Source organism: Coturnix japonica, chromosome 1 (assembly GCF_054131305.1).
Source record: "Coturnix japonica strain WE chromosome 1, WE-NBRP24, whole genome shotgun sequence".
Taxonomy (NCBI): domain Eukaryota; kingdom Metazoa; phylum Chordata; class Aves; order Galliformes; family Phasianidae; genus Coturnix; species Coturnix japonica.
This window is the reverse complement of record NC_140663.1, coordinates 51,220,071-51,233,136: the sequence shown is the minus strand read 5'-3', so window position 1 is coordinate 51,233,136 and position 13,066 is coordinate 51,220,071. Positions and strand designations below refer to the sequence as shown.

Below are 13,066 nucleotides of genomic sequence, written 5' to 3'. Positions count from 1 at the left end.
TGAAGTCATGATGAAGAATGTTTGAGATGTGTAGTTCTAATATGCTTTCTTTAGAAGCTTGTGCTCAGAATTTTTTTCCACTGCTGCTCTGCTGGGTTGTAAATAGGCGTTCATGGTAATAATTGAGTGAAAGAATCGGGTCTGTGAGCACAGTGATTCATGCCTTCAAGGTCAGAGATTAGAGGGTTAGTCCCCATCATGGGTGACATGAACACGGGTCTTGTTGTATTTGGCTCGAGCCACTGTCTGCTGTAAAACACAAACATGCCTGTATACGTGATTTTAAAAAATGAATACAGGGACATTTGGTGTTGATCATTGTTTTTAGATGGCCTGGCTTATCTGTACAGAATTTGTAACCTTTTGCAAGGGAGCTCTTAAAACTTCCATTGTTTGCAGTCGGTTGTTGACATTGGTAGGGGAAGCACCATTGGAAAACAAAGTGCCTTTTTATGTTCCACTCAATTAGATTCAGCTTTGAAGGAGATATAAACTGCTAAAATGAGCTAGTTCTTTTTTTCCTGCTTTCATTCTCCAGGAAAATTCTGGCACACAACCAAAAAATGAAACCCTCCAGTCCTGGATCTACTGTAACCATTGCAGCACTAAGGACAAGAGCTGCGATGTTTGGAGCAGCCAGAGCAGCTGTAGCAACTGCTGCAGCAAAGTCTTGGATAGCCCAGCACACGTCCTGCTGCCTCACAGCCACATTGCTTTCTCGCAAGGAATTTCACAGAGCACAGAACCTTACCAGCAGCCCTCAGTACAACAGTTAGCTGTTGTTGTCCATGCTAGTTTTTTCCCTCTTGCTTCATCAAACATGGCTTATGTGGAAAAGTGGTGAGGTGGCCATAGGCCACTGTAGGCTTCAAGCGTGTACCTGCTGCAGCAGCAGCGGTCTTTGACTGTCTTAATTGTCACCTGGGAAACAACACGTATATCTCCTTCATCTTCAGGGTAGGGTTGCAGCCCTCCGTCTCTCTCAGAGATCACTTACATTCAGCATTACCTCCAGCTTTCTGCCAGTCCTGAGGAATTAGAGGCACAAGACAAGGTTTCCCATTGGTGTGGAAACTCTGAGTGGTGAGCTTGGCCAAATGGGGCTGGCAAGCAGCTCTGGCAGCAATACCCGAGTATCCAGGCCCAGCTGGGTATGGATAAAGGGGAAGATGGTAAAGCATAATTGTGCACCAGAAGCTGCACAGTTTGTTCTCTTTTAAGATGACTCTAATGAAGAAGGAACCGGTGATTTTTGATGGCTCTGAAGTTTCTGAAAATAGTTTTGCCATTTGCATTTATCAAGAGCCTGCCTGTTTCAGCGTGTGTGGCAAGGCGAGACAGCTGAGCTGATCTGGCAGGGACGGATCTCACTCTTGGGCTGAGCATTCAACTTTCTGTTCTCTCTTGCTTCTCAAAGCCTTATGCTCCCATGACCTTTTGAATCAGCTCAGACCAGTAAACCGTCAAAAATGTGTTGCTCGTTGCATTTGTTGGGCTACTCTTTTGTGGAATTGGTGAGCTGTATCAGTTGATATATGAGTGAGAATGAGAACTGGGGCCAGCTTTTGGAAGCTGGTGAGCCCAGGCAGGAAGGATGAAGGAGCAGGAGCAGCACTTTGGCAGCCGTAAGCTGTCAAATTGGTTCAGCCTGTCTTGTAACTACACTGAAACACTTGTAGTTTATCAGGAAAGCAGTCGTGACTGATTTCTTTCATGGCGGTGCCCAAGTAACAAAGACAACAAAAAGCAATCAATGGCTAATCTCCTTTATAGACAAGCCCACACCAAGCATGGGATAGAAATAGAAAATGTATTTCAGCTGTGATTGGCACAGCAGTGGTCAAAAGAGGATCCAGCATGGATCAAGCCTGGCTGTCTGGGATGTTGAGGCTTAAAGGAAGATGCAGTCGCTGCTCACGTTTACGTTAACATTATTCAAACTTCGTGTAACGTAAGATATTATGCATTCAATTGTTCTGGAGATGAATAGAAGATCAAGTATTGTCCTTACACAATAGAACAGTAAAAACAACATCTGTGATCCAGCATTTGTAAAAAGAATACAACTATCTCCTTTTTAAGAATGGAAGATGGAAGCAGACAGAAACTATAGCTAAAATTGTTGGAAGAGTTTCATTTGCATAAAGACGATTGAAGGGACTTAATAGCTTTTTACTGCTTTACATATCCAAAGCTTCTCTTTAGTCATCATGGCTTACTGTTGCAAATGTTCCACGTCTGCAAATCTGGACACAGATCTTTCAAGCAGGGCACTCAGAAAATAAGCATTATACCCACTTGACTCGATATGGAAATGTTGATGTAAAAAAACAAATTGACAAATATCACTTTGCACGGTGGCCAAGATGAAGGATGCTGGTGCCTAGAGGTGGTGTTCATCATCTTTCCTAACTGTGGAACCATCCTCTCTTCTTTTGTTGTCTGTTCCTTCATTTCCTATAGCCTTTAAACCTTCTGCAGGTGTTGAGATGGAAAACTGTGGTGTTGAAAGCTTTAGTAAAGAAAAGGGTAGGAAAAATGCTTAGATTCTAGAGACGTACATTGCTTTGAAACCAGTTATGACTCTTCCATATGTACCTGAGAATGAGATCTTGGCATCTTTCTGGAGAACAAACCTACCCTTTGGAAATACAGAATTTCTAGTGGAGTTCTGTGGGGCTCTGTTGAAGTAGTGATGCCTTACAAATAGTTAACTGGTTTGAATCTCACCAGTTCAATAACAGCGCTAAAGTATGTTCCCAGCTAAAGGATGTGATTAGTATATGGTTTCACAGTGTAGAAGCCTTTTTAACTTACAGTTCTTGTTGTCCTCAGTTTTGATCTGTGCAGGGACCAGCTGGAATCCCTAAAACTCTTCTCGAGATCTTTCTTCAGGCTTTTTTGAGGAAAAAAAACACCTTGTGTATGTGGCCAAGAGGGTCTGCATGCCATAAGCTGAAAGAATTTGGTCACATCACTGCAATTTTATGCCTTTGTGTATATGCTAGAGATGGAAATATTCTCACCTCCCTTCTTATGTTTAGCCTGCCCCAAAACGTTACCTGAAACGGAGTGCCAAAAATAAACCTTTTCTTCCCCTTGTCTCTTCACAGCAATTTGGCAAAATCCTTGACGTAGAGATAATCTTTAATGAGCGCGGCTCCAAGGTAAGTCCTGTTTCTGTACTCGCTTCTCATGTTTTGATTGCACAGAATAAAAGGCAGTTCATTGCCTAGAGAATATACTCTGTAGAGATCAGCAGGAATTAGTGTGATGGGGGAAGGGAAAAGCTATTCTGGGGACTGTCTCCTGTTCCCTCTGACTCCAGACTCTGAGCACAGTCATTTCTGGGCAGCATGTACAAATGCTCCTAGATGCCCCCATCTGTAATAAGGGATCAGGTTCCCAGCCCTTCAAACAAACAGGGAGTCACTTGAGCCTTCATAACAACCCCTTCTCATTGCCCTAGCAATGGGTGCCCTGTGGGGAAGGCAGTATAAATTCAATCAGTGTCACATGAAGGGAGATGGCAAAGTAATAAAATATATATATATAATAATAATAAAGAAATAAAGGCTAACAGCCCTGCTCCAATGAAGCCACATCTTCATTGCATTAAAATATTCCCCTAGAATAACTGTAATATCTAACATGTGGAAGGATCTTGTTTATTCTCCTTTACAGACTTGCTCAGTGTTTCTGAGAGACTGACCTTTCACATTTGAGATATTTGATACTTAATAAAAGCATCCTCATTCCCCTCGCCCTGCCCCTGTGGACCTCTCCCCATTGAATTTGCACTTGCACACCTACCTTCCTCCTTAAAATGTGTTAAGAGGGAGGTTTTGTTGAGAGCCAATGGTAATTTATTTCTCTGAAAATGAAATTTTAGATGTTGCTCAGGTCAGTTGCAGAGAGATTCAGTGCTCTTTGTCCTAATTGGCAGTTGGTTCTCATCGTGTAACCAGTGTCACCACAATGACAAATTGATGTGATTCTCTCTCTGCCCAGGAGGTTCAGCACTGGAATAGCAGGGAGTTTTGCAGGTCAGGAGCAAGGTGCATTGCCAAAGCTCTATGGGGGAAGCTTGCACAGTGCATGTCTATACTCTGCTTGACTTAATCAATGCTAAGATTCCCATTTTCAATTAAAACAAAACTTCCCTACTCCCCACGTACACGTGTGTGCACATGTGTGCATGCACACAAGAGATTTTGAAGTTGCAATCCAGCTAAGCAGTTCCAGTTTAGAGTTTGTATGTCTGTCTCCTGGATTTGAGGTTCACTATCTTAACGTGGCCTCTTTGCTTTAACGTACCTTCTGAGGTCTGTTCATGTTCAGAGCCCTCTGCAAATTCAGCCCGTGTTCCTCAAGATGCATTCTGAAATTCTTCAATCTCTGTGTTATCTGGAAACCAGCAAGCACTTGATCTGTGTACAAAACAAATGAGATTCAGCTCTTTCCCTTTCCACGCTTAGTTTGTGCTTAAAACTCCACCACCAAACATGGTATTTCTTATTTCTTTTTGTTGTTTTAATAAAGCAGTCTGAAAGAGTAAATGCCTTTATGGCTTAGTTAGAGAGCTTTACTTCCCTTTGGGGATAAAAATCTATACGCTTTACCCAAACAATCAGCTATGCTGAGTTTGTAAATATTTATTCTGCTCTCTGCTGTTCTTCTGATATTTATAGGCCAGAACTGTCTGCGAATTAGTCTCAATTTTAGTCATTTCTGTTTGGCTTTGGGGGTAGCCTCTGGCCTCTATCAAAATCCCTATATACATATTTTTTTTGGATGTAAGTGCAAAAGAAAGAATGAAAATAAGTGGCCTGACAAAGTGGTGAGCTCTATCCCTCATCATCCGCTGCCTGTGCTTTCCAGCACAACGTTTTCTTCTCCGCACATGAACTTCACTCTTGTTCTTCCATCCATACATCCATATTAAACACCCCACCACCCTTTTCCTTCTAGGCAACACTAACATGGGAGGCTTTCTGCGAAGGCTTGATTTATGACCATGAAAGCTGTTTGCTTCTGCAGTTGTTAAAGATCAAGGCTTCTGGTTTTCAGTTAAAACAAAAATGGTTGCTGAAGAGTTCCTTGACCAATTTTATCCCAAGCCCGTAATAAACATATGAAAAAATAAAGCAATCCAAGGAGTTGTTCTTCCAGTTCATGACCATGCAGTTTTCTACTGCTTTTTTTTGGTCATCTTACAGCAAAAAGCAGTTGCAGAACTGATAGCCAATATGAGGAATGGGGCAGAATCTGAACAGAATGAGAAAACACCCAAAGAATAATTTTGTGGTACCCCTGCATCCTTCTCAAGCTAAAATAATCAGTGTTTTAAAAGAATGTGAGATTATTCCTGCTTAGCATGAAAATGGGAGGCCCCAGTGTTTGAGTGGGGTGTAGCTGCACGAAGCACCTGGTATTCACATAATAATGGAAAAACAATAGTCTGGTGATCTGATGGTGAAGCAAAGGAAACTGATCTTTCTGGAGGCCACTCACTCACTCTTGGGTTCTTCCTCCACCTTAGGAAAAAACAAAATCGGAATGCATTTTCCTGCCCTGTGGTTTCCATTCTAATCTAATGATATGAAACCTCTCTCTCTTCTTCTTCTCCTCCTCCTCTCTTTTGGGAAACCGAAAGCAGATGCTCCTGTTGCCTGCCTTGTGCTGTGTTCTCAATGCTCCCTCCCCTTCCCTGGGTTCCTAAGGGTGTAGAGTTTTGTGTATATGTTTTGTCAATATTTAAGAGGTACAGGCAAATCCCAAACTGCAGGCTACCATGAGCAGCGCTTTGACCCTGGGCCTGCTCCAGTGATGGCAGGCAGGAGAGCCTGGAGGAGAGCTGCAGTGGGTAATCTGCCTTTTGAATCCATCTGAGATGACCAGGCAGTGTTCTTCCACAGCCGTAGTGGTGTGCCTGAGGGAACCATACCAGGCACACTGTGTGTTCAGGGTCTCTGTGCATTTAAGAAGTTTGGAAGAGCAGTGTGTGTACATCACAGCCACCTCATGCCTCAGGTTCTTGTGCTTGGCTTAGGAGGTGTTATTTGTTGTCTTTCCGTATCATGGCAGACTGAGAGGCAGCTAATAATTAGTTTTGCTGATTCTCCTCTGAAAGCAATGTGAATGATTGTTCCCTAACTCGATTTCTGTCTGGATTCAACAAATTTAGTAGGATTATGTGGGTAGACTTCACACTGATGCTGCTCAGCTACATGTAGAAACAAGATACAAGCTTGAAACATCCCTTGAATCCCATTTAGTTTATTCGGTAGCTTGTATGACAGAATGACATTAGTCTTCCCTCAATTTATCTATTTTTGTTTGCTTCCAGGAAGCTATCAGTTAGCTCCAGTTGTCCTGTGTGCCTTCACAATTCTAGTCTGACCCATATAAATAAATGCCTAGAAATAGCATTCTGATCATGGTTGCAGTTTGCCATGCGCTTCACTGAACCATGAGTAAAACACCTCCAGAGAAAGCTGAGGGGTAGGATTCCCACACCTCTTCTTGTGGAGTTGTATCATGTAGGTGCATATTTTGGCACTGTTGTGCTGAACTGAACAAATGGACGTATTTGCAGAATTAATGCAGTCTGCCTGAGTAGCACTTAAAACGAGAAGCCCATGACATTCATAAAGCTGCAGGGGAGGGCAGTCCCAGCTCTCTGCTTGATGCTGTCTGCCCGGTGGCATTCTGAGATGTGCCCTTAATGACATTCAGATACCAAGGGTACGTAAGCACACAGCAAAGCCTTGGCTGAAGAAGGGGAATGTTTTCAGTTTCTATATGGCAAGAGTTTGTGTTAGTGCAGAGTGAAAGCCTAGGATTTCAGGACAGTGCAAGTCTTTCCCCTACTACAAACCAGTTGGGAAGCCCAGGTCTGTGAAAAGGAGAGTGGTCTCTGAATTCTTGTTTAGGAGTCAAGTGTTAAAGTGCGGTATTTTCTTCAGTAATTGTATAGTTGCTTATATCTGCTCTTCCCAAGGGAAATGCAGGTGTTGGGTGGGTGAAAATCCATAAATACGTCTGTACTAACTAGAAACTCGTGCAGAAGGCTGTATAAAAATGTGTAAATCTTTTCTTGCTACCTTCAACTCCATGATAGTAAATGAATGAGTTACCACTGTGAACTGGTTTACTTAAATTTGAGTAATTAAGGTTGAAGTTGATTGGGCAGGGAGTTGGTATATTAGCAAAAACGTGAGGGAATGGATTTAAAAATCATAATAAAAAAATGATCTGGGAGAGGGAGAGTCTGATATTAAGCCAGCAGAAGATAAGCTCTCATTTTTAGCTAGGTTCGCTAGGTAGCGCAGGTAGGTGGTCAGGGCCTTGAATTTCAAGACATGCTCAGGAGTCATGTAGGGATTTGGAAGGGCTGCAGAAGTGATGGCAGCTTTGGTTTACATTGGTTCCCTCACCAGTTTGAAGTGAGTGCATGTAACTCAGGTATAGTGTGATGAATTTTGGGCTGTGTTCCTGTCGGTGCATCCCAGTCCTGCTCATCTCAGGTGGATTACACTGAAACCCTCCTCCGCTCTCAGATGCCTTGGAAACAGGTAGCCTAAACTTCTGTACCGTGGCCTTTTTTCGGGCTCCTAAAAGGTGGTTAAATATGGGGGGAGGGGAAAGGGCGAAGGGGAAGGGGGGATATATAATCTGTTTAAAAAGGAGCACAGCAGTAGAGGACGGCAAAGCCCATTGCTGGCTGCGTGCTCTGTGGGGGTACAAGGCAAAGACTCTGCTGCTGAGGTGACTGTCTAAACTCCATGACAAATGAAGGGTTAACAATGCATGGATTTCAAGGGGCTCTGTTTAGTTTCCTTTGTTTTTATTTTATTTTATTTGTTTTATTTTATTTTTATTATTTTTGTTTGTTTAATTTCTGTGTTCTGGCCACACCCAGGAGAACCGTCTGCTTTTGATTTCTCCCTTTACGGTTACATGGTAAATTTTCTTTCTCATTCTTCAGAGATGGAAACGTTCAAATACTCTCTCTATACATTTATTTATTTATTTATTTATTTTGACACTGCTCATCATGTTGCTTGTTATTTATTGCAGAGTCTGAGGCCAGACTAAAAGGGTGACAGTTACTCGGTCTCTTCAGGCCCTTTGAATAAACCTTTGGGTAAATGGGGGCTTAGTCTGGCCCTGCAAATTTGCTCACAAGTTCTGGAAATGTTTGCTGGGGTTATTCAGTGCCCACTGAGTATATTGAAGCTTACGTTTATTTTCTGCTTGGAAAAAGTTCCCTGCAGTTGTTGGTGGAGGGGAAATGTTGCAAAAAATCAGCCTTGTTATTATAACAGCTTTATTGAATGCGAGCTATTTAAATGAATTCTAGAAACTTTAAGTCATCTTTTTTTTTTTTTGCTTTTTTAACCCAGGATTGCATCTTCCCTTCCTCTGGCTCCACACATAGTACTGTGGGGCAAACCAGAACCTGCTGTAGATCTGAGCTAGCAGACATTGGTCATCTGCCTCCTGTTCTTGTTGTTTTCTTTATGGTTAAGACAACCTTGGGAGGGAAAACTGAGAACGCTTTGTTGAATATGCTTCTAGGTACACATTAATCCCTATTCTTTGCAGGTCATCTGTGAGAAGGAATTTAAAATACATGTATAATTCTTCTTCCCCGCTTCAAAAATGTGTATTTAATTGCTGATTTTCAAACTTGGAAATAATAGAAATGTCAAGCATGGCTCACTTGTTTTTCCTGATGAAAATGTGAATGTCTAAGAGTTGCATTAAGAAGACTAACCAAGCGGGCACAAATATTGACTCTATCATAGTTGACTATGTAAAGTGTTAATTCAGCATTGACGTTAAATGGTTTTCAACAAAGAGTTGCATAAGCTAAGGACTGATCTTTGAATAATAAAAAATACGGTTAATTACTTATGTTGTTCAGAATCAAATTAACTCTGTTTTAATTCACGTTGTTAATTATTCCTATCTAGTCTGCATGTGGATTGTACCCTACCTTGATTTAACTTACTAAAAATACTGAAAATTCCAAGTCAGTTTAAAGGTATTTGATGATGATGTCTTAAAATCCCTTACAGACTTCATTAATTGAGAACAAACGTGAATTTAAATGGTCTTAATTTGGTTCTAGTCTGCACAGGCTAATGTCTAAAAAATTACCTTCCCTCTGCTCTCCAGCTTTCAGTTCACAGCATCACAGAAGACATAAATCGTGCTCAGGCTCTGCAGGATTGTCTAGAACAAACAAAAATTTTCATGTCAAAAGAGAAGAGGGAAATAGAGATTGCTGTCGCAGTCTTTTCCTCCCCTCCTCCTCAAACCTTTTTTAAGATGCTTTTTCCCCCATTATATCGAACGGAGGGAAACGTGTTACTTTATTTCTCAGTCTCCCCTTTCTCCGTGAGGGCTCTTTGAAGCAGATATAATGCACCATCCCTTCATAATCAGCTTTGTTATTATACCACCCCCCAGCTCCCTGCAACCTCTTTGAGAGTTGCGTGTGCTTGGACTGATTTATTGGCCCCTATCTCTTGTAGCTCTGATTTTAAATCATTGCAACTGAAAGCATTTGTTGTTCTGAAAAAGGCAACAGTTTGTTATCTATATAGCCTTTTATTTCCTTCAAGCTGGGGAAAAGAAATTATCTGAAGTTTTAGATTAGAGGCTTGGCACCCAAAAGGGAGTGCTCTTATTGGTTTCAATGTGACAGTATTGGGATATCCAAGTTTTGGTTTTCTTTCTTTTTGTCTTCCTTTTTTGATTACTGCTGTTCCTGAGATAGGAAATAGAAAAAAGAAAGGCTACATTACATTTTACAGACATTTAACGGTTTTGTGCTGGAAGCCTAGCTGTGGATGATAAAGGCCAGCATGTGCAAGGCAGCTTCTTAAGATTAGTGTGGTGCAGCCTTTTAGAAAGCACTTAGAGTGATGACTTGCTTGTGTCTTGTTGCTAACAGTGCCTAGAAATCAAGATGGTATTTTTTGACTATCCACGCATCCTGACCCTGAGCTTCATGGAGGGCATGCCAGGCTGGCATGCCATTTCCCTGATGTGGCATAGCTTGCAGTTGATTACCTTACCCAGTGCTCTGCTTAATATCAGGAGTTTTCATTACATTGGATGCAGACCTTGGTCTTTCTGCCTGTGCGTTAAACTGGGATTTGCTTTATAGTAAGCCATAGAAGCCAGTTCTCCTGTTCTTAAGGTACCCTGAAAGCAAAACACAGGCGAGTTTTTGGCTTGACCCTGCTCTCTGCAATGGCATGGAAATCATGTCTTCATGATCGTCTATGGTAGAGCACCATTTCCTACAAGCTAAATTCCTAATACCCTTAGTCGTAGATCTGCTTGCCTGTCAGCACACTCAGCTCTGGAAGTGAGCATGTTTTCAACTGCCCTTGTACCCATCTGCTTGAGTTGATGGCCATGTGAGCATGTGGGACAGGAACACTGTACGTGCCCTGTCTAGACGCATAGACTAGGTAAATCTGAATCAGTGTTACGATCAAGGGGGACGCATTGGTAGTCCCTGAGCTTGTTGCTGCGTGTTTTCTTCAAGCTTTGTGGTGTATCTAGGCAGGATCATCACCACCCACAGCACAGAGATTCCAATATTAGAACAAAGCTAGTAAGATGAGTGGCAGTCCCTGAAGGAGGGAACAGTAGGCCAGAAATGCCAGAAAAACCCTCTCTTTACCTGTAGGTCTGTGTTGAGGTGTTCAGGCTTACCTGCAGGTCCAACATGGCACAGGTAGGAAAATATGGAAATTAGAACAACCCTAATTGTTCTAAATCTTCACGTTGAGTGATGTTCTTCTCCTGATGCTACCGAGAAGCCCTCCTTTCTCTCAGGGCCCCGTGCATTGTTAGGGAAGCTATAGGCCTAGGAGTAGGCGTGAGCTGTGCCCTGAAGAGCTTGCAAAGGATGCTTTGCAAACAGCCTTTCCTCTCAGCCGCTCTCCAAGGTAGGTGTTTATTAATGTCTCCATTTTACAGGTGGGAAAAACAAAGTTCAGTGTTTGAATTTCCCGATGCCAGGAACTCAGATGGCAGTTAATGTTCAAGAGATCGAAGTGCTGCGCTGTCCTGTCCTGCGTCTGGGGCAGGAAACGGGCTCAGCACTGTGTGCGTTTGCTGTCAGGGACAGAACCTAACCCTCTGCCTATGTCAGGCTTAGTTCTTTGAAAAGGAAAAAAGGAAAAAAAAAACCAAAAACCGCAACCAAAAAACCTTAAAACAAAACAGATTGTCTCGAGTAACTTTGTACTTCTTTTTTGGTCTGGCCTCAATTGCTTTTATGTTTTCTTTTTGAAATTACTCTTATTATTCTTATTATGATTACAGTTCCTTTTGTTTTATTGAATTTTAATTTCTTTCATTTATGAAACATGCATGAACCGACAATGTGACTCTAGGAGGTTATTGCTGAGTTGTGCTGATGTCGATTTCATACTGTGATATTTTTTCTCTATTTACCTAGAGATCAGTATTTCAATATATAACGATGTGCATGTTTTCCCCCCTTCTCCCGCTGCATGCAGGGATTCGGGTTCGTAACTTTCGAGAATAGTGCTGATGCAGACAGGGCCAGGGAGAAATTACACGGCACCGTGGTAGAGGGCCGTAAAATCGAGGTGCATGTCTTCAGTAATTCAATTTCTTCTTTATATTTATTCTTTTGATTTCTTTTTGTGTCTTGCCTCACTTATTTCACATTTGGATCCCAGTCTCGTGTGTGCGTGTGTGTTTGTGTCTGTGTCCTTCACCTCCCTGCACTGAAACGTATACAAGTTTTACACTCCTTTATGAAATATTTTTATCGTTGTTTTGGGTATTCTTCTTTTCCGTTTCCTTTTTTATTGAGTTTTTTGTTTTTGTTTTTTTCCCCACCCACTCCAAATTTTTGCCCTTCTGCTGTCTTGATTTTTCCTTTGCTTCAGTTTGCGAGGCTCCAGTCTCCTGTTATCAGGCCTGAACGACACTAACCAAAAGAGTACTGTCCGACTTGTAACTCTGTGCCCGCACAGAGAGCAGGGGGCCAGCCAGTCTCCTCTCTTTCCTCCAGGCCAGTTCTCCTCCACACAAGTGTGAGACGATGGGTTGGGGAGGTGGGGGGGCAGCTCTGGTTCTGGGCTGCTGGGTGGCAGCTGGGCTGCAACGCTCCAGGCTCTCACATGGGCCCTAGATGGGTGTGAAGGGGTGATCTTGGGCGGCCAGCAGGGCCGTAGATGTGGGGTAGGCCCACTTTGGTGATCCACCATGGTGAAGGCTAACTGGCTTTTCCTTCTTCTCTCCCTCTTTCTTGAAAAGAAGCAAACAAAAAAGTACAATTATTTGAACAGATATGAAATCAAAAAACAAAAGCCGCCGTTTTGAGTAAGATGTCTGCATATTTTGCTTTTTTTGTTGTTTTTTTATTTTGTTTGTTTTTGTTTTGTTTTTTTGTTTTTTTTATTTCCCTTTTCGATGGTCTAGCGTTTAGGGCCCTTCACTTGACTCACTCTTTCCATGGTAACTATACACAATGCTGGCGATGGTACGAGTTGGCGGTAAGTGAAACGAAAGCGCTAGAGAAGAAGCTTTTCTTTTTTTCTTTTTTTTTTTTTAATTTTTCTTAAAATTACAAAAAAAAAAACAAATTTAAGAAAGAAAAAAAATCCATCTGCCATCTCACATTAACACAACGAAATGTGATTTGACTTGTTGTCCCCACCCACCTCCTTCCCCCTTCTCCCCCTTTTATTTTCAATGCTGTTGAGTAATGCCGCCTGGACTTTGGATGTACATATCGTTTTGTAGCAGTCTGAGCTGTTTGATTACTGACTTCATGGTGATTTTCCCCTTGCACATCTTACTCAGAGTTACTGAACTCCAGTTTGGCTGGTTTTTATTAATGCACCCATTTCCTCTTCTCTCTCTCCTGCCCCTTCTTTCTGCTGCTCTGAGACCTGTTTGTAGCTGTTACTGTTCCTTTCCTATACCTTTTTTTTTCTTCTTTTTTCCCCCCCCCCCCTTTCCCAGTTTATTTCTTTACTCGTTTAAATGCAGCTGTTGG

The 13,066-nt window shown here is 42.1% G+C and overlaps 1 protein-coding gene across 50 annotated transcripts in view; it reads left to right on the top strand.

The window, feature by feature from the left end:
* RBFOX2 (RNA binding fox-1 homolog 2) overlaps positions 1–13,066 on the top strand; it is a 157,652-nt gene that overhangs the window by 117,901 nt on the left and 26,685 nt on the right. For 45 of the 50 annotated variants that reach the window (XR_014935598.1, XR_014935617.1, XR_014935622.1 and 42 more), the window contains 2 exons: positions 3,114–3,167; positions 11,553–11,645. Coding sequence is in view for 37 of the 50 variants with exons in the window: in XM_032444988.2 (XP_032300879.1) it covers positions 3,114–3,167; positions 11,553–11,645 (147 nt within the window). In the remaining 13 variants the exon portion in view is untranslated. Of the gene's footprint in view, positions 1–3,113; positions 3,168–7,924; positions 7,966–11,552; positions 11,646–13,066 lie in introns of all 50 variants that reach the window. The other 5 variants (XR_014935627.1, XR_014935633.1, XR_014935631.1 and 2 more) reach the window with 2 other exon arrangements.